The sequence below is a fragment of the Oryctolagus cuniculus genome, chromosome X, assembly GCF_964237555.1.
Source record: "Oryctolagus cuniculus chromosome X, mOryCun1.1, whole genome shotgun sequence".
Lineage (NCBI taxonomy): Eukaryota > Metazoa > Chordata > Mammalia > Lagomorpha > Leporidae > Oryctolagus > Oryctolagus cuniculus.
The window spans coordinates 34,820,190-34,841,977 of NC_091453.1; the positions used below are offsets into that span (position 1 = coordinate 34,820,190).

The window sequence follows — 21,788 nt, forward strand, 5'->3', positions numbered from 1 at the left end:
ATCTGTCAGATGTATTTCTCTTCATTAAACCTGGCTAACATGTTTACTTGCTTTAAAAAAAGTGTGCAAGGTACTAGATATTTGAATTTATTTGACTGTAGTAATATATATCAGAATATCATATGGTACGTCTTAGATACACATAATTAAAAAGAAGCAACAGCCTGGAATTTTCATTCATCACTGTAACCTCCTGTGAGAATTTGACACCAAGGTCAGTAGCCAAAGGTGAATTAAAGGGAACTTCAAAGCCAGTGTTCACTTGAAATGTGTAGTCCAGGTTCTGCCATTTCACAAAAAAGAGTTGGATGTGAGGGCTAAGACTTACTCTTGATAAAATTGGCATGGAATCCTAGATATTTCACTATAAAACCTGTCAAAACACTCCTCTAGAATGTGGATTTTGTTTCAGGTTTTCAGTTTGCTCTTCCTCCTTGTCCATCCTTGGAATCTGGTGTAAATTTCCCTTTGGGTGTAGCAAAACATGTCATTTCAGTACTAGAGTTTCACCTAGTTACTTGGCTGACCATGTGAAAGAAACATTTGAGTAATTTAATGTTGCTCTCTTTCCTTTTTTTTTTTAAATATTTATTTATTTATTTGAAAGGCAGAGTTGCAAAGAGAGAGGGAAAGTATCTTCCATCAAGTAGTTCACTCCCTAGATTGCCACAGTGGCTGGGGCTGGGCCAGGCCATAGCTGAAGTCAGGAGCCAGGAGCTTCATCTGGGTCTCCCACGTGGGTTCAGGGGCCCAAGCACTTGGCCATCTTCTGCTGCTTTCTCAGGCCATAGCAGAGAGCTGGGTTGGAGTGGAGCAGCTGGTACTTGAACCGGTGTTCATATGGGACACCAGCATCCAAGGTAGTAGCTTAAGCCTCTGTGCCCGAACAGCAGCCCCTCTTTTTCTTTTTTATCTTCTCTCCTGAAAAACCACTACTCAGAAGGGCTGCATGCCTCACTGAGGCTGGCTAAGTTAAAGCAATCTTTCTTTCCTGCTGTTCCAGGGAGCGTTTGCCTACATAGTGAATTACTTCATGTACGTCCTGTGGGCTCTCCTATTTGCCTTCCTGGCCGTGTCTCTGGTGAAGGTGTTTGCACCTTATGCCTGTGGCTCTGGAATCCCTGAGGTGAGTCTCTTAAAATTATAATGGTATGAATCATTTTTGGTTAAGTCCTTTTAATATTATCATGGCAAACACCAACATTTGGTGACGATTAAACAGAATCTGATCCTGAGGTCATCTAAGACCCCTCTGGGACTGTCCTCAACTCTCCTGTCAGCTGGGGCTACCTGGAAATTAGAGGTGGTTGATTCTTGAGCCTCCTGAAGGTCCCTCTTGCACTGTGTTCCCTAACACCTCCTGTGCCCCCCACCCAACAAGCTTCCAGCCTAGATCCCATGATTCTGACCTGAAAAAGTAGTGGCCTTGTTAACTTTGTTAGAGCAGAATGAGTAAAACCGTTTTCTTACCTTTCCTACAGTGTGTATGGTTTATGCTAGAAGGGGGTGGTTAAAACCTATTTCTAACATCTTTGGTTTAGATGGCTTGACAGTGACTGAATCCACTGTTTCCGGAGCAAGTAGTAGACACAGATGTCTTTGGCAGGGAATCAAGGCTGTACCTAATGTTTAAGGCGGTTTCAGGAACGTTAACCTTGCCCTCTCAGAACACACCTCGTGGGCCACTATTTTGTAAAGGAGAACATCTTTCCATCCCTCTGCCCCTTCTCTGCCCAGATAGCCAGTGCCACCACACCCCCTTCCCCAAAAAGGAACAGGAAAGCTTGAATAATTCCTGCTTTTTTGAGCTCCTAGGCTCCCTTCCAAACTGAGAGCACTGTAGGTCAAGTGTTTGTGTGCTACTTGTTCAAAAGATGCGGTTTCTGTCATGAGATTCGGATTTTTGCTTCCCTTAGCCTTGTTTACTTCCTCAGTCTGTATTCATCCTTTCTGTATTTCTGCAGATAAAAACGATCTTGAGTGGTTTCATTATTAGGGGCTACTTGGGTAAGTGGACCCTGGTTATCAAAACTATCACCTTGGTGCTGGCAGTGTCATCTGGCTTGAGCCTGGGCAAAGAGGGCCCCCTAGTGCACGTGGCTTGCTGCTGTGGGAATATCCTCTGCCACCGATTCAACAAATACAGGAAGAACGAAGCCAAGCGAAGAGAGGTAAGAAACAAATGAGCTCTGTAGTCTTTCTGGGTGAGAGCATAAATGATATAGTCTTAGGAGTAGGAATTGAAGGATTCTACTGATATTGATGCAAATACCCTTTGACATGGCAACTCCACCTTTATCCTACAGCCATCCTACCATGTGTATGCACAGAAGTGTATGGGGATAGCCCGTGCAGAGTTTCTCAGCACAGTGAAAACAGAAGCAACCAACATGTCCATCAATAGGGGATGGGTCAGCTAAATAAAATTCTGTCCATACTATAGAATACTATACAAGCATTAATAAAGGAGACAGCTCTCTACATGTTTACATGGAATTCTCACTATAAAACATTGTTAAGTTTAAAAAACAGTCTCTGAATTTTATATATATATATGGTAATTCAATTCATGTTTTTAAAAAGCATGCATATATTCACTTAGATAGAAAATGCTTAGAAAGTGGCTTTGCTCCAAACTGGTAAAAACATCTACCTCTGGTGAGTGGGAGAGTGAAGTGGTAGTGAAGGAGACGTAAGGCTTTTCTTTTCATTGTGCATAATTCTGTCCAAGTGTGTGTTGCTTCTACTACAAAAAGGTTTACAAAAATTCTTAAGGAAGCTGTCTATTCCTATGGAAGAATGGATATAAATGTAGCATGCTTCATGTGTTGGCCTTCTCATCTTTTTTTTTTAATATTTTATTTACTTATTTGAGAGGTAGAGTTACAATGAGAGAGAGAGAGCGAGAGAGAGAGAGAGAGACAGAGAGAGAGAGGTCTTCCATCTGCTGGTTCACTCCCCAAATGGCTGCAACGACCAGAGCTACACCGATCTGAAGCCAGGAGTCAGGTGCCTCTTCCCAGTCTCCCATGCGGGTGCAGGGCCCAAGGATTTGGGCCATCCTCCACTGCTTTCCCAGGCCATAGCAGAGAGCTGGATTGGAAGAGGAGCAGCCAGGACTAGAACCGGCACCCATATAGGATGTTGGCACAGCAGATCGAGGATTAACCTGCTGCGCCATGGTGTCGGCTCCGGCCTTCTCATCTTTTATTTCTTCTTAATACCATACTGGATTGAGCTTCTCTCTAACAGACCCGTGTCTGCCTTCTGCCTTAACCTATTAATCTCACCACACATGCCTGTAGCGGCTGTGATGTTTTTGCAGTTGGTAATGTGTGCTATTTTCAGGAGGAAGAACATTTAAAAAAATATTCCAAGTCACTGGTTACTTCTGTCCTGCTATAATGAAGAACCTAAGAAAATGATGCCTCTTATTTTATTTTCCTTCAAGTATAAAGAAATTACATAGGGAATGGGTACAGACCAAGGTCATTTCATTAAGAAAGATTTTTCACAAAACAGGAATCTATTGATTTCTTCTGGAAACAAGAAAGATTAACCACAAGACCCCGAAGGAAACCAAAGATGTTGAGATTTGAAATATGAAATACATTTTGATAGTTCAAGGGGAGAAAGTTCCTGGCACAATTAGAAAGGAGAGGAGAGGTAGCAGGAGAGAGACAGGGAAATCTTAATCAAGTGTTTAGCTTGATTTAGTGTGTAGAGGGTCATAAAGGCATTGTTAGATTGATGAGACTGTTAAACAGGCCTAGTGTACAACAGAAGTTAAAGAGTAGAAAACCCATCTTAATAGGCAAGAATAAACTGTTGGTTGGTTTTGGTTTTGTATGTGTGGAGGCAGGTTTGAAGCTACAGACTGCTGGCTACTTTCAGTCTATGAAATGGGCACTTTTGCTGAAATTGTTCCTTGTAAATGAGAAGGGAGTTTGAGTTGGCTGTTTCTCCAGGAAACAAAATCATTGACTTCTTAAGAAAATAGAGGGGCTGGTACTGTGGTGTAGTAGGTTAAGCACCTGCCATGGCGCCAGCATCCTATATGGGCGCAGATTCGAGTCCTGGCTGCTCCACTTCCTATTCAGCTCCCTGCTGATGGCCTGGGAAAGCAGTAGAAGATGGTCCCCTTCACCTGCATGGGAGATCCTGAAGAAGCTCCTGGCTCCTGGCTCCTGGCTTCAGATCAGCCCAGCTCTGGCCATTGTGGCCATTTGGGGGGTGAACAAGCAGATGGAAGACTTTCTCTCTTTCTCTCCCTGCCTCTGCCTTTCTAACTCTGCCTTTCAATTAAATAAATATATCTTTAAATAAAAATAAAAAGTAAAAACTGTGCCTTTATAAAAAAAAACCTAGATAGCATTCCTTTACAAAGTGCTGTGTCAGTGCATCACTAAATACTTCACATAAGTGGTGAATACATAGATCTACAAACTTGAATTCAGTTACTGAATTGGGAATATGGGGGGGTTGGGGACATAATTTAGGATAAAGCTCATGCCTAAATGAATGACAGTGGAAAGACCCCTCTTTGTTCAAGCCTGTGAATCATGTGTGTGTCAGAATTTAAAATTTCGTATACATTGTTGGCTCTCACATAGACATCAAACATCGTTTTTGATGATAGGAAGCATGTAGATTTTTTAAAAAAATGTTTATGAACCCTTAATATTCCTGATGAAAATGTGATTGAATGTAGGAATGTAGCATTCCTCTTTGACTAATTTTGAGTCTTATATTGTAGGTGTTGTCAGCTGCAGCAGCTGCTGGTGTATCTGTTGCCTTTGGGGCACCTATTGGCGGTGTATTATTCAGCCTAGAAGAGGTAACAGCTTCTGCCTGTGTGTAGAGCACGCACATGCTTTTGTCTCAGGAATTCAGACCCAGTATCCACGTACATGGCCATTCCTGAGTGTTCTGTCGGGCTCCGGGCTCTGTGATTTCCCATGTCTCTGGGCAGATATTCATCCTGTCCTCTACTGCCTGCAGTACCAACTGCTCAGTTTCTGCATGTTGACCAAGGTCGCTTCTCCCTACCCCCCTTTCTGTCTTACAGGTCAGCTACTATTTCCCCCTCAAAACATTGTGGCGTTCGTTCTTTGCTGCATTGGTGGCAGCCTTTACTCTACGATCCATCAATCCATTTGGGAACAGCCGCCTGGTTCTGTTTTACGTGGAGTTTCACACCCCATGGCATCTCTTTGAGCTTGTCCCGTTCATCTTGCTGGGCATATTTGGTGGCCTGTGGGGAGCTCTGTTTATCCGCACAAACATTGCCTGGTGTCGGAAGCGGAAGACCACCCAGCTGGGCAAATATCCTGTCATCGAGGTACTCATCGTGACAGCCATCACTGCCATCCTGGCCTTCCCCAATGAATACACCCGAATGAGCACGAGTGAGCTCATTTCGGAGCTCTTCAATGACTGTGGCCTTCTGGATTCCTCCAAGCTCTGTGATTATGAGAACCGTTTCAACACAAGCAAGGGAGCTGACCTGCCTGACAGACCAGCCGGTGTAGGAGTTTACAATGCCATGTGGCAACTGGCTCTGGCACTCATACTGAAAATCGTCATTACTATATTCACCTTTGGCATGAAGGTGAGCAATTCTTTTGATACTCAGTGGCTGAGTGTGTGTGTGTGTGTGTGTGTGTGTGTGTGTGGCTATGAGTTTTAGAAGGCAAAGCCATCGTATTGTGCAATTCTGATAGCTCATGTGATGTTTTCACCTTTCCCCCAACATTACTCCTCCATCCCCCAAAGCCTCTTTCACCCACACTTGTTCTAATAACTTTCTTGACAATTGTACACCTATCTCAAGTTGTCCAAACCTAGTTTGGGGCCCCATGCAAACCTCAGTGATGAAATTTTAGCAAAAGTGGTTTTTTTTTTTTGCTTTTTCTGTGGGAAACACAGTTTGCCTCTCAAAAAGGATAATGAGGTATTTCTTCCAGTGTGATTTTTATTACAATATCTGACCAACACAATATTAGCAGGGTTGCTTTTTAGTGTTTACCCATAAAATATAATACTCAGCCATTTTGACCACTAAAATTGCAATTTCATGTAGTTCAATCCATTATGGAGCTTAATTGTTTTTTTTTTTAAGATTTTTTTAATTTGAAATGCAGAGTTACAGAGAAGCAAAGGCAAAGAGAGAGCAAGAGCGAGAGAGAGAGAGAGATGTCTTCCATCTGCTGGTTCACTCCCCTAATGGCTACAATGGCCAGAGCTGTGCTGATCTGAAGTCAGGAGCCAGGAACTTCTTCTAGGTCTCCCACGTGGGTGCAGGAGTCCAAGACTTGCACCATCTTCCACTGCTTTCCCAGGAACATTAGCATGGAGCTGGATCGGAAGTGGAGCAGCCAGGACTCAAACTGGCACCCATATGGGAGGCCAGCACTGCAGACAGTGGCTTTACAACAGCTCCAAGCTAAATGTATTTTTTACAGTTAGTATTAATGCTCAGTTGTCAACCAAGGGGATATATTCCATAGGTGATCTGAAGTTAATTGTCAAACTATCAAAAGCCAATAGCAGCATGTTCTCACTCATATATGGAAACAACAAAAGTTGATCTCAAAGAAAGCAGAGAGCAGAACGCCCAGAGGTAAGCTGAACCTGAGAAGGCGAGAAGGAAGAGAGGGATAGAAAAGAGATGGTTGGGGCCAGCACTGTGGTGTAGTGGGTTAAAACCCCAGCCTGCAGTGCTGGCATCCCATATGGGCACCGTTTCATGTCCCGGCTGCTCCACTTCCGATCCAGCTCTCTGCTGTGGCCTGGGAAAGCATTGGAGAATAGCCACACTCCTTAGGCCTCTGCACCCACGTGGGAGACCTGGAGGAAGCCCCTAGCTCCCTGCTTCGGATCAGCTCAGCTCTGGCTGTTGCGGCCATCTGGGGAGTGAACTAGTGGATGGAAGACCTCTCTCTCTGGCTCTACCTCTCTCTGTAACTCTTTCAAATAAATAAAATAAAACTTTTTTTTAAAAAAAGAGATGGTTAAGGGGATACAAAAACAAAATTCAAAAGGAGAGCTAGCTTCTAGTGTCGTATAGTACAGTAGGGTGACTATTTCACAATAACGTATTGTATATTACAAAATAGCTAGAAGAGAGGATTTTGAATGGTCCTGACCCAAAGAAACAATAAATGTCTAGGGTGATGAATATACTAATCACACTTATTTGATCATCATGGTGTGTACAGTATCAAAATATCATCCTGTACCCCATAAACAACTCCATAAATATATACAGTCATTCTGTATCAAGTTTTTAAAAAGCAGACATCAGACTGACATGTTTTACTTTAAGTATTTGTTACTGTTTTCACATTTCAAGACAAACTAGAAAGGAAAATTTGTTAAGGAGTTTTCCTCCTCCTCCCTAAGTTTTTATTGGTTTCTTTTCTTTTTTTTCCTTTTTTTTTTTTTTTTGACAGGCAGAGTGGACAGTGAGAGAGAGAGACAGAGAGAAAGGTCTTCCTTTTCCCCTTGGTTCACCCCCCAATGGCCGCTGCAGCCGGCGGACCGCGCTGATCCGAAGCCAGGAGCCAGGTGCTTCCTCCTGGTCTCCCATGGGGTGCAGGGCCCAAGCACTTGGGCCATCCTCCACTGCCTTCCCGGGCCACAGCAGAGAGCTGGCCTGGAAGAGGGGCAACCGGGACAGAATCCAGCGCCCCGACCGGGACTAGAACCCGGTGTGCCGGTGCCGCAGGCGGAGGATTAGCCTGTTGAGCCGCGGCACCAGCCTATTGGTTTCTTTTCTTTAGCATCCAGCTGCCAAGTTGTTTCCCTGTATGCTTTAGGGAAGTAGAAATTGAAACCAGAAAATAAGATGCAGCAACTGAATTTGGGCAGTCCTGAAATCTCTGAGATAGCACCATTCATCCCCTCAACACAGGGACTGGATGGAGATGCTGGAGGTTCTTGCAGTACTTCTTGACTTCATTTGTACCTCGTAGTTTCATTTTGCCATTGAAAGGGGATTTGGAAACCATTAAAGCACAGTTTCAAATGCATTCCAGAGTTAAACACAGGCTATTTTAAAATAAAAAATACTGTTTTGATTAGTCCTGAATATTACAAATTCACAACGGTATCCTAAGAGACAAAGCAAAGAGTAGGCTGATAGATGAAGGTTCCTTATTCAATTAACCATGCAACCAGCCATTATCTCTTTTAAAATGATATTAGCTTAATCTTTCTTTAGACCATTACAAAATAAACTGAAACCTCATGCACCAGCCATCCTTTGTGTGTGAGCAATGGGTTACGATTCTACATATGAACATGGTTGTGAACATTCCATTTAAATCCTAGCACCAGAATTTACTAAATCTTGACCTTGGATGAGGTTGTTTAACCTCTGTGAACTCTGGGTTCCTTGTCATTTGGGCATAATAATGCCTACCCCCTGGGGTTGTTACAAAGACCCAATGAAACCTTGTATATAGTGCATCCAGCACTAAACATGGTAGGTAGTCAATAAAAGGATAGTTAGTGTTCATTAGAATTCAGAATTGGGGGAAATGTCTGCATATATGAGAAACTCCATCTATTTTCCTTTTTCTTTGGGAAAGGCCTAATTTCTGCCTCCAGTTCTGTGTTGCTCTGGAGAATTCAGGCTCTTGCCTGATGGACCCCCGAATCAGGGTAAGCTCTTTTGCAGTCATCCTTGCCTGCACGTCCCAGAGAACCTCTGGTCCCTGTAGTGTTACATACATCTTTACAGCCACTTGCTAGCATAGTGCATAGTTACGTTGTCATTGGCCTGTTTGCTTCGCAGGGGGTCAGTCCGCCAGCCCTTACCATGCCCCGAGCAATGGCATCATTTCTCACTGACCATCTATTGCTTTCTCTTTACAGATCCCCTCTGGCCTCTTTATCCCTAGCATGGCTGTTGGTGCTATAGCAGGGCGACTTTTAGGAGTGGGAATGGAACAGCTGGCTTATTACCACCATGACTGGACCATCTTCAACAGCTGGTGTAGTCAGGGAGCTGATTGTATCACCCCTGGCCTCTATGCCATGGTTGGGGCTGCAGCCTGCTTAGGTGAGGAGTGTTTGCATTGATTTCAAAGAAGTGGCTTCCTAGGTGACATAAAAAAGAAGAGACGTAATAAACACAATTGACTGCAAAAAATGTTTAAATGACTATCCATTTCTGGTTGAGTTTCCTATTTTTCAAATGTTTTAAGAAAGCAAATTCTCTCACACTGGCTAAATAATCAAGAAATGTGGACACAGATAACCATACAATATTTACATCATAGTATTATTTATTTTTAAAAGGTTTATTTATTTTTTTATTTATTTGAGAGTCAGAGTTATGCAGAGAGAAAGAGACAGAGACAGAGACAGAGAGAGGTCTTCCATCTGCTGGTTCACTCCCCAATTGGCCACAATGGCCAGAGCTGTGTGAATCCAAAGCCAGGAACCAAGAGCTTCTTCGGGGTCTCCCATGTGGGTGTAGGGGCCCAAGCACTTGGGTCATCTTTTACTGCTTTCCCAGGCCATAGCAGAGAGCTGGATCAGAAGTGGTGCAGCCGGACTCAAACTGGCATCCATATGGGATGCTAGCACTGTATGCAGTGGATTTACCCGCTACGCCACAACACAGGCCCCCACAGTGTTATTTATAAGAGAAGAAAAATAGAATCCATCTAAATTTGCAAGATAAGGGACTAGTTAAATAATTTATGATACATCCATATGATGTTATACTATGCAGCCTTTAGATATGATTTTTTTAAGATTTATTTATTTGTTTGAAAGCCAGAGAGTTACAGAGAGTCGGAGACAGAGGCAAAGTGAGAGAAAGAGAAGTCTTCCATCTGCTGGCTCACTCTCCAAATGGCCACAACAGCCAGGGCTGGACCAGGCCAAAGCCAGGAGCCAGGAGCCTCTTCTGGGCCTCCCATGCAGGTTCAGGGGCCCAAGCACTTAGTCCATCCTCTGCTGCTTTCTCAGGCCATAGCAGAGAGCTGGATCAGAAGTGGAGCAGCTGGGACTCAGACTGGCGCCCATATGGGATGCTGGCACCTCAGGCAGCGGCTTTACCCACTAAGCCACAGTGCCAGCCCCTAGATATGATATTAATATGGTTAACATCTTTTAAATGTGATGTTGAATAAATCTTAGTAACATGTAAAGTCTTCCTAATACATAATGGGTAAACATGGTGGTGAATTAGACATAATAATATAAGCTTGCCTATGTTAAATATTCTTGCATAGAAAAAACATGAATATGTCATTTAAAATTTTGATTCTGCTTTTATTTATTGACAGTGAGCTTATGAATAATGACTTTCTTTTGTATTTTCTCAATTTTCCACAATGGGCATGTATTACTTTTACAATTAGGGAAAAGAAGCAATAGGCAAATTAAAAAAATAATTAGGGAAAAGAAGCAATAGGCAAATTAAAAAAAATAATCTGGATCAGCATTGTTGTGTAGCAGGTTAAGCCTCTGCCTTTAACACTGGCATCCCATCTGGGAGCTGGTTCAAGACCAGGCTGCTCCACTTCTGATCCATCTTCTTGCTAATAATGCACCTGGGAAAGCAGCGGAGGATGACCCAAGTGCTTGGGCCCCTGCACCCACGTGGAAGACCGGGAAGAAGCTCCTGGCTCCTGGCTTCGGATCGGCGCAGCTCCAGCTGTTGCGGCCACTGGGGAGTGAACCAATGGAAGGAAGACCTTTCTCTCTGTCTCTTCCTCTCACTGTCTGTAACTCTACCTCTCAAATAAATAAATAAATAAATCTTTTTTAAAAATCATGAAGGCATCTTAGACTCCTATAGATGTCATTTGGAGAAATCTGAGTCATGTCTCTCATAAGTGTAGGGCACTCCCTGGGGTGTGTGCAGTTATAGGTGAGATCCCATTCTGGCATTGTTTCTGGTAAATAATTCTTCCCTGGGTGGAGGCCTCTGACAGGCCCCTTATTTTAATAACCCCTGTGCCTTGCCTGCCGTTGGTAGCCTGTGTCTATTTTGTTACAGGTGGTGTGACTCGGATGACTGTTTCTCTTGTTGTCATAATGTTTGAACTTACTGGTGGCTTGGAATACATTGTGCCTCTTATGGCTGCAGCCATGACAAGCAAGTGGGTGGCAGATGCTCTTGGTCGAGAGGGCATCTATGATGCCCACATCCGTCTCAATGGATACCCCTTTCTTGAAGCCAAAGAAGAGTTTGCTCATAAGACCCTGGCAATGGATGTGATGAAGCCACGGAGGAATGATCCTTTGTTGACTGTCCTTACTCAGGACAGTATGACCGTGGAAGATGTAGAGACCATAATCAGTGAAACCACTTACAGTGGCTTCCCAGTGGTGGTGTCCCGGGAATCCCAAAGACTTGTGGGTTTTGTGCTCCGAAGAGATCTCATTATTTCAATTGGTAAGGATTTCAGAAAGGGGTCAATGGAATCCAGTATAGCACTCAGTAAATGGGTGTGAAATGGGGGAAGGCAGGGGGAAGAGGGGATTGGTGAGGAGCCAGAGGACAGAACTAGCACTTCCATTTTTAACTCCACCCTCCCCCTTCTGTTCAAATAGAAAATGCTCGAAAGAAACAGGATGGGGTTGTGAGCACGTCCATCATTTATTTCACTGAGCATTCTCCTCCAATGCCACCATACACTCCACCCACCCTGAAGCTTCGGAACATCCTGGACCTCAGCCCCTTCACGGTGACTGACCTCACACCCATGGAGATTGTAGTGGACATCTTCCGCAAGCTGGGACTGCGGCAGTGCCTCGTCACACACAACGGGTGAGAACTCTTGGGGAAGGTAAATTGGGTTGTGCAAGGAAAGCGAATGTAGAGGGAGAAAGAAGGACAACCCAGTGTCAGTGAACATCAGTAACACTTTTAGACCTTTCTGAAGCTCAGAGACGAAGCTGAGTATGTTTCCTTTATCATCATAAGGAATGGAAGAGGAGCTAGGGAAGAAAGAGTGTTTGAGGGGCATGAACTGCCAGGTGTACGTTGCAAGTAACATGATTCTTCCTTTACGAAGGAAACAACTGTGTTCTTGTGCACAGAGAGTGCAGGAATCAGGTAGCATGTGTGTACTATGAGGCTGTGTCAAAAAGCTCATGGAGAAAAGAAATTAGAAGTGTTTATTTTGATATAGAACCGATCTGAAATCCATGCATAGTTTTTCCATAATATGTATTTTCCATGTATTGTAAAAAAAATTTTATATCCAAAATCTTTTTTACACCAAAATAAATTTATATGTTCATCCCCATTTTTCCACACACTTTTTGGAGTACCCTAGTAGTTGGCCCTTGTCACTTGAGGGTGAGAAAGCCAAGTGTTGGTGAGGGCTAGTGATTTGTACAAGGGTCCCCACCTAATACATCATAGAGGTAAGCTTTCAACATACATCTTCTGAGTGCCCAGCCCAAGGCTCTTTCCTTCCTGGCGTATTATCCAGTCAAGGAAGCCCTGTAGATTTTATTGAGAAGGAGAAGATGGTGAGAAGTAGGGTGAATTTTTTCCCCAAACGTGGTATGTTAATCCAGCAATTATGTGAGAATTTTACTCTTCTAAAATTCCAACGCGATATAACACATATCTTCCAGGATTTAAATCAATAAGGGGACTTATCCTAGCTGGTTCATTCAATATTTAGTGAATCCCTGTTTCACATAAGAATATATTCCACTCAATTCCAGGGAGACACAAAAATGCCTAAGAGCCTTCTGTGCCCTCACGGAGCATGCAGTGCTAGAGGGAAGGCAAGAACGTGCGCATGGGTGTGGTGTAATAGCGAAGAGGGCAAGAGCTAAAGCGGAGGTCCACTTGAAACATGCTGTTGCTGGGAGGAGGGCAGTTACTGCCGGCTCATAGGGTCAAGGTCAGGGCTTCTGGAAGAGGGCCATTGGGAGCAGTAGGTAAGGTAAATAAGGTTAATACTTGTAGAGAAGAATAATTAAACCCAAGGAAATGATTGGATCTGACACCTAGAGGATGTTTGCTTACAGTTAGGGAGCAACACATTGTCCCATTTGCCTGGAGCACACATCTTACTCCTGTTAATCTCATCGTTCTGAAACCATATAAAGTGTACAATGACAAAGTTTTAAAGAAAGAATTGAGGAGGACAAACATCACCTTTGGGGATGCTGTTTTAACCAGAGATTTATTTTTGTCTTTTTGTAATTGTGTTTCTCTTTCAGGCGATTGCTTGGAATCATTACCAAAAAGGATGTGTTAAAGCATATAGCACAGATGGCAAACCAAGATCCTGATTCTATTCTCTTCAACTAGAATCATAGGGTTCTTCTGGATCCAAAACAGGAAGGACATTGCAGACCATGGATATATTTTATTAACTGGGTGCCCAAAACACATTTCTCATATTTGGATGGTGAGGTCATATTAGTGCATTGTCTCTTGCCTACAAGTTAACCAGTTGCACTACATAATCTCTGGAAATTAATCTTCTCTTTAGGAGAGAATACAGTTAGGCTTACTTGATAATGAATTTGGAAGATTTCGTGAAAGAGTAAACAAGATCACTATGGTTTAGTTCTATTTGTTTTTAAGATTTGTTTTTAATTTGGGAAATAATCGTTAGCCAATATGCAATCACTGAAAACTATGCAAGAAAAATTCCCAAACCGTCTAGACCTATAGCCTGCAGGAATCTTATGAAAAAGTCACTTTGGGAGGATCTAATTGCCATTGGTGGAACATGAAGTGTAAACTTAAGGGGCTTTGCTTTTCCAACCATGGAAAAGAAAGCCAGAAGGAAAATAGCAATGGTATTTTCTAGACTGTGAAGATTCAGTTCAAATGTTATCCTTGTTCCTGTTACAATACTTAGCATTATTAGTTTGTTATATGTATGTGTATGTTAATTTTAATTTCTGATTCTAAGACAATGCTGCTTTGGTTAATCTCCTCTAAGCAAATTTAGAGAGGTTGACTTTTATAGCTTGCTTGTTCCTGGTACTCTTTTGAAGTGCACAAAGATAAGTTACAGAGCTTTCTCCTTGTCTGCGAAAAGGGTAGTTTTCCAGATGGTATTTGTTAGCTAGTAGGCAAGGACTTTGCCATGAATTTGTTAGTAGCAAGGAAATGATTTCTTCCAGCTTCCTTGAAACGAATGATTAGTCAGGTTCTCAGCAGAGTCCATGACTGGGAATTTCACATTTCTGTGAGGTCCTAACCAATCCTCTTACCCAGAGCCTCCTCCGTGAATGATGGTGCTTTAGGCTTCTGGACTATGGAAGACCAGTAAAGGGAACCACGTTGAGATTGCATACTGGTAACCAGGGAAGATTCAGAGCTGCATCTGCATCCTCACGCATTCCTTTGTACAAAGACCACCAGGGCTAAAATAAGTGGGCACTCATGGCTCCTCCCAGTGTCATCCCTGTGAGTATGAATTAGGCTTGAGATATTTTCAGCTGTATTCAAGGGGTTGGGACAGGATAGGCAGCTGTGACTCCCTGGAGGGTCCTTCGAATTCTAAATAAAATTCAGGATCATCTTCAGACCTAGGACTGTGGACAAGGCCTGGTGACACCAAAGGTGCTTGTATCCAGTTGAAAAGGTGCCAGTCTCAATTTCTTCCCACATTTATTGTAGGAAAACACAAAGCCATCATGCCACAGGGACACCTGGTGGTCTTAAAGAGCCACCCCCCTCCCTGCCACCATTCCAACCACTATTGAATTTTCTGTAGTTTTTACCCATGTCCTCCAAGGACACCCCTTCCATTCTGTTCCCCTTCCTACTCCTCAGTACTGAATCTCTCTTTGGGATTGAGCATTGTGACTGGTTAATCATTCCTAATATATATGTGTGTGTGTGTGTGTGTGTGTGTGTGTGTGTGTGTGTATAAATAAAATAACTCCCAAGGCTAGTTACATTGTAAACCAAGGCTCAGCAATCTCATGGCACATGGCCCAGAGGTGACATACAGCCTTTTCTTTGCCATGTGACCCAGTTGCTGCTGCCAGGCCTCCGTTTCCCTACCAGATGCCCATGACAGTGAGACACCACTGCCAGGGGTGAGAGTTCAGCCTTGCTCAGAGTACAACTCTGCTGCCAGCACTTGCCGCCACCCTCCCAGCCTGGCATCAGCAGTCTGTTGGCGTGACCCTCCCCCGCAAACACCTCAGCATACCTCATTCCAGAAGTTGCTCATCCCTGATGGGAGTACTTTTCACCCTTAGCTCTTATCTTTCTAAAAGTCTTGTATTGCCCAGCAGAACTGGGTAGCGAAGGTTTATTTTAATGTTTATCTGCAAAATATTATCAGTCACCAGAGTTTCTCCTCCTCCGTATATCACAGTAGCATTTTTAATGAAAAAGAGAAAAACTCCCCAGGGTACGTGATATCCTAGTCATGGCTCCGTCACTTCACGTCTTTTGTCTCTTCCATGCCACTGACTCCTTCATATGAGATGAGACGCTATGCTTGGCTACCCTGTGTATTGTGTCGAAATCAAAGTTCTTATCTGTATATTTCTGGTTCAATGCCTATCTTATTAGCCATCCTTTCCCACTGAAGTTTGCCAAGTAGGAAATGTTACTGTTTCTGGTATTTGATGGCAGTGGAAGGTTGGGTTGTATTTCATAGTGCAGCAGTCCCAATGGAGGGTGTCTTGTTTGCTTTCGTGTTTCTTCTAGCTCTGTTCTTGATTTTAGACAGCTGAGCCAGTGTTAAGGTGCTACTTCAGAGAATAAAATCAAGAAATCACATAACACTGTGCCAAGGTCAACTTTCCAGATGCTAAGCACCGGTTGGCCCTCCAGAGAAAGACAAATAGCCCTTTGATACCTCACTCCTGATAAATCTCGTTCATTCACCTCAGTTTCTCAGGAAGCCTTGTAGCTCATGCGCTAGAAGTAGCTGTAGTGTGTGGTGTCCGCTGTACGTCCAATCCTATGATTTGGCTCAAAGGTTGGCTGGCTGTGGCTCGAGCTCTCTGCTAGACTGCAAGCTCAGCACCTGGACTTCTGCTGAGTTAAAGGAAAATGTTCTTTCTGCCATTGCCAGTTGAACAGTTGGACCTACTTAACCTACAAAGCCAATATAGGGAGGTCTGTCGGTAGCCTCAAAAGGCCACATAGCTCAGTGGCAGGAGACTAGATAACTTGTGATTTGAAACTGAATGAGTTGAGACTAGTCTATTTGGTATTAAAAAAAAAAGAAAGAAAATGACCAGCATATGGAAGGGTTTACAAACAAAAGAGTGTCAATAAATGCTTCAAACAGAGTTAGGATTTCCCAAGGGAAGATAAGCTGGTAGGAGTGAGAGTCTATAGATCTGTAAAAGTCTAACTATTTTTTGGTGGCTTTACACCTTCAATTGAATGTAAAGAAGCTAAACCGGGAATGCATACTTTGTTACACTAGAGGGAAGAAGCAGGTGGCTGACAACAGAAAACAATGGCTACTTTAAATGACTTCATTTCTTTTGAGTAAGAAACCTGTAATGAAGCTTTTCTTTCTGGCCGTAGCATTCCTGGCTCAGCCGAGCTGTGGGTAGAGGTGATGTGAGCCACAAAACAGATATTCTCTGGTGCATAATCTGACCTTGACGAGGCTTTGAATTTGCCAGCTGGCAGAGCAAGCGATTCATTTGCTGATTAAACTGCAAAGCAATTCAATTGTCTTGGCACCAAAAGCTGAATTGAAACCCTTTACCGGAAGAGCAGAGCACAGTATATGTTCCTCTAGCAGGTCTTTAATTCTGTTTGAACAGGAGAGTGATCAAGTAACAAGGACTCAGTGTGGTCTAAGGCTACAAAGCATTTCACAATCGTGTGCATGTGTGCAAGTGTGCGGTGAGCAAATCTGTATTTAAACATGCAGTGTACAGTAGAGTCCACTCTGGAAAGTAACCATGGCTGTATATCGGAAGCAGTGCTGTCACCTACTAGAGTTGGGTTTTGATTTTAGTTGACTGTGTTAGGTGATAAGTGGGAAGATATACTTGTTCCCCTACACTATCTGTTGATTTTGTTCTGAAGTAAGTCAAGAGCAGTGCAATTCTTGAAGCGAAGTGTTTAATGATGATAGTGAAGGTAAGATTGAGATTTTGAAATAGCCAGTGTGCTTTATATTGCCAGAGTGCTTACTGAGGAATGACTACGTTGTCCTGTGAGAAGCTTGTTCACCTACAGTGGGTCAGAGTGAGATGCAGGCCATCTACCTGTTCCAAGAATGCAGGAGAACATATTTTCCCATGGTGCATAGGGTATTGAACATCTGAAAGCACTGAGAAAAATTAGGAATTTAGAAAGTAAATGGAAGAGAATATTGAAACTTTTTTTAAAGGAGAGATGTCTAAATATGTGGTCTGAGCCTCAGTATTCTGAAACTTTATTTTTTAAAAAAACATCTCTACAATTGCCTTGATTCCCTTTGAGAAGGGACTAGAAAACCCCGTTAAGAGAATTCCTGAATGGTGTGAGATGGTGAGAGGAAAACCAGTTCATGCCCCACCCCTTGCATCTTGGCATTCAGAAATTGCTTGATCATGTGCCTCAAGGGGAAAAAAGTCAAATCCCCCCATCCCCCGCCTCAAAGGCCAGGCTTCATAAGCAAACTAGAAGCCCCAAGCAGTGTTCTACTCAAGAGCAATCTAGTTTTATGGAGAGGGATAAACCAAAACATCTGTTCATGAAGGAATATGGTTTCTGTTGTCATTGCCTAAATAAATGATTAGTGTTAGGAAGATTTTCTGGAAATCTATTTTTAGCCTCCCTAGTATGTCCTTATTAGATATTGAATAGAAAAAGTCAGAGTTCCTCAGATCCGAGCTCAGGGGCTGTGTAAAGTTGAACTTCAGTCAGTGCAATTGGACCTGTGGTGATCGCTGAACTTGGCTCTGCTTCAATTTTAGTTGTTTGCTCCAAAGAGAGAAATTCTGGAAACAGTGAGGGTTAGCAACTTTGAGTTACTCCCCGACATTTGCTGGCCACATTCTCATTTCTAAACCTCTGGATCTGGGCAGAGTTTTAAAGGGATGTCAGTGACATAAGTGGTTTTTCTATAACGTGGTCTGATTTTGCCAAATCACTCAAGAAAGAATGTGCTGTGTAGAGTTTGCGTTTGTTGGATGGGACCTCCCTGGTCAGCCAGCCTGATCCTGCGGTCATAGATTCCTACCTCTAAGTTCCTGCCAAAGGGGTCTTCAGCCTCTGTGTGCACACCCACTGAATGAATGAATGAATGCCTTGCCTCAGTTTCGCCTTCTGAGGGGAAACAGCATGTGATGCTATGAAAACAAGGATTTTTAAAAAAATCATCTCTGTCCTCGTCTCTCCCTCCCCTTCTACCTCACTTCCTTTTGCTCCCCTCCCAGCGTCCTGGATTCAAGTTCCTCTCAGCTTTTAGAAGCGTTTTGTTTTGAAGGTGGACCTTGGGGGAAGGGGAGGATCATTCTAAGAAGAGAGAAAGGAAGCTCCTTCTCAGCGGATGGGAACAACGGGGCGTTGCCCCGCTGTCTGAACTAAAGCCAGCAACACGTGTCCAGGAGTGCCGAGGGCTCTAGCGACCCCAAGGCAGGCATGCGAAGTTAGTGACTGCTAGTCCAGATCGGTTTGGGATTCAGGGGCAGGCTGTGATCTGGTGAGGGAAATGCAGTCTGGCAGCGTGGGGGAGAGCGATGATTTGATAGGGTGGGAATGCTCAGCCTCACCCTTATGCTGGGGGTCCCCCAGAATATGTAATCCTTCCAGAGTGTTCCTTCCGCCTGTCCATTTCACTTTGTCCCCTCTCCTCACTCATTATCCTGCCTTTTTAAGTACTCAGCTTTTTATATAAGTATTTACTTTTGTATTATATATTTGGTCCTTTGGGACTTTGTAATGCTTAAGAACTTATTCCACTCAAGATAAAAATGATGTGTTGAATATTTTGTTCTCTTCAACTGTCTTTTGAAGCTATGCTGCTAACCAGGTACAGGCCAGAAAGGAGATGGGCCCGAACAGCACCTTGGTCACGTCATCTAAGGGTGACAATGATGTTGTGATGGTGACTCTTTCTTCGTTTGACCAAGGCCAGCCTCCTGCTCTTACCTCTGCCCATTCATTTCTGGCTACGGGACAGATACCAGCTACTGGGTGAGCCATTGAGACCAGGAGAATTAGAGGGGCCAGGCTCCAGCCCATGTGCCACTATTTGGATATCTCTGTAATAAGCTCCTTTGTAGGGCTGGCTCCAACTGCAGTAGCCAAAGAAAACATGTCTGACCTTGACCTATGAATTCCTGGGAGTTGGTCGAAATTTAGCTGAAGCTCAGTGTATAGACATCAGCAGTAGCTAGGCATCCAGACGCTAGCTTCAACCAAAACTAGCAGCGCCTGAGTTGCCACCGGAAGCTGGGTGCTGAGCTCTTCACAGCGGTTATTTATCTGAGTGTTGCCAACCCTTTAGCTATACTTTCTTAGCTTTATTCTCCCCAGTTCACAGGCACAGCCTGAACCAAAGCCGTGGCTCACTGCTCACTTCATTCTGCTCCCTGGTCATGCATAGCAGCACAGTCTAAAAAGGAAGACATGGACTGGGGAGTTGGGAGACCTGGTTTCTATTCCCTACGCTTCTACTAACTAGCCTCGAGATCTTAACCGCTCTGTGCCTCAGTGTTCCCATCTGCAAAATGGGGATAGTGTTAATTGCCCTACCTACCTCACAGGGTTGTTGTGAGGATCAACTGAGACAATGACTGGAAAGTACTTTGAGAAGTGCTATGCAAATTGTTTGAAATGGAAACAATCATGCTCAAGGCAATGGAATGGATATTGGCAGAAAGGTTAATGGGATCGTCCAGCCCTTTCTCTGTGTGGCTCAAACCCAGGTCGCCATTGCTTTATACATTTTCACTTAGCACAGATTTGTAATTATGCATGTATTAAAGCACAGCCTTATCCAGCCTGGTGTCCTGTGTGTTTCTGAGGGCCCCGAACCCTGTACCGCATTCCTTTCTGATCGAACATGGAGGCAGGGAGAGGGCGACGGCAAAGGTTAACTGCAGCCCCTACTGGCAGATTCACTTCTTAAAAAGACAAAGGCCTTAGTTATTGTTCCATTTCCAGATTCGGTAATACTGTTGCCATAAGGAGACGCACGAGAGACAGCCTGCATTTTCTGAGACATTCCACATTCCCGGATGCCTCATTCATCATGGCTGCTTAAGTGTTCCTGTCTCATCCATTGTTGGTGAACTTTACTGATGACATGAGAAATAGCTGGGGGCTGTATTTTTGCTCTCCTTTGGAGCTTTTAATGATGTAAGGTCATGGCTTTTGCCTGCAGTCACTTCATGCAAGGAGTAGGGTGGGTGATTAAAATGTTCCTTCTGTGAATTCTGGGGTTCATAGTACCCTCATTATGGGGCACTGGGACCACAGTGTCTTCTGGGAGAAACCCTCTGAAGTGATTGTGGAGAGTGAAGTGGGGCGGGGCCTGGGGAAATGGCTGAATATATAAACATTTCCTTTTCACACCTCGCTGGAGTGCAGAAAACTATACTTTGAAGTAGGCTTTTCTATTTTTTTTTTACCCAATTTCCCTGTATCTGACTGTTCCTCCACCCTCCTTCCTCCTTAGACAATGGGCTGTAGGTCCAAGTTTTCATTTAAGAATACCTTCTTACTAGGGGAATTTGACCTACTTCATATCATTTAAGGAAGCACACCTCTGTATAAAAGTAATCCCCTCATAAGCCTGAAGTCCCACAAAAAAATTTCATTTCTTAGTATTTATCATTTTATCGGGCCTCTTCCACACTGCTGCCATTCCTACCTGTAATCTAAGTATCTCTTAAGAAAAAAAAAAAACCTCTGTTACCAGCTATCCATAACTCTGAATCACAGTGTCTGCCATGTCTAGTTGCTGTAGAGCTCAGATAAACGTTTGCTGGCCTGTGACGTAAGTACCGATCCATCATCTCGTACAGAAGCTGCCCAGAGAAAAACCTGTCAATGACCACCAGATGTCAGTGCAATCATTAAAATACTGGCGTGGCTAAGGTTTGGCTAGAGGGGAATGTGTCTGAGGGGTAGACAGGGCAAGAAGCATTAATTCACACCTATAATGGCTAGGTGCTAGGAGTACACCATTCAATAACCTGGTATTGCTGAGTTAGCAGACATTCCCTTTTTAATGTATATAACCAAATGTGGGCTTTTCTTGTTAAAAATCCTGCAGGCTCAAGATGGTCCCTGCCCTAACTCGGTGTCTGCAATGAAGCAGGTGAAAACAATGGGGAAAGAAGGGCTCCAGTCTCTCCCTCGGTAATTAATCATTATCCAGGAAAATGCGTGTAACTGGTCCTATGGCAGGCAAACCAAGAAACATGGTGTCTGTGCTCAGGGCTCTCCGGCTCCTACACTGCAGAACCCAGTTCCAGGTCTCCAGAGCTCCTTCCCAGTGGCCTTGCCCTTGTCTTGAACTCCAAGACCTCTCCCCCAGACTTAGTTTCCTCCTACTAAACACTCAGCTGCTCCTAGGATGTGGGATAAGAGCAATGCGCAAACAACCACAAGTAAGCGCTTCCTTTCCAAAACAACAGTAGGCTTCTGAGCAGAGAGCGACATTCAGGGTAAGAGAAAGCCGCTTTGGGGTTCCTTTAGGCCTCAAGCTGCTGGCTTGAGGAGGCCTCCCTACCTACATATTACCCACTGCCGGGGTTTCTAGATAGACCGTTTTAGGATCTTGATTCAGGAGGCTACAGATAGAATAGAAGATAGATGAAGTGGAACATCATAGGATTTGGAGCCGCAGGTACTTTGA

General features: G+C 43.7%; 1 protein-coding gene across 4 annotated transcripts in view; it reads left to right on the top strand.

The window, feature by feature from the left end:
- Positions 1 to 19,925, top strand: part of CLCN5 (chloride voltage-gated channel 5) — a 176,531-nt gene extending 156,606 nt beyond the window's left edge. For 3 of the 4 annotated variants that reach the window (XM_008272337.4, XM_008272338.4, XM_008272339.4), the window contains 8 exons: positions 1,004 to 1,126; positions 1,965 to 2,171; positions 4,757 to 4,837; positions 5,069 to 5,611; positions 8,881 to 9,067; positions 11,021 to 11,419; positions 11,578 to 11,794; positions 13,210 to 19,925. In XM_008272337.4, the coding sequence (XP_008270559.1) occupies positions 1,004 to 1,126; positions 1,965 to 2,171; positions 4,757 to 4,837; positions 5,069 to 5,611; positions 8,881 to 9,067; positions 11,021 to 11,419; positions 11,578 to 11,794; positions 13,210 to 13,300 (1,848 nt within the window). In that variant the 3' untranslated portion in view covers positions 13,301 to 19,925. 4 annotated transcript variants of the gene reach the window in all.
- The last annotated feature ends 1,863 nt before the right edge of the window (positions 19,926 to 21,788 follow it).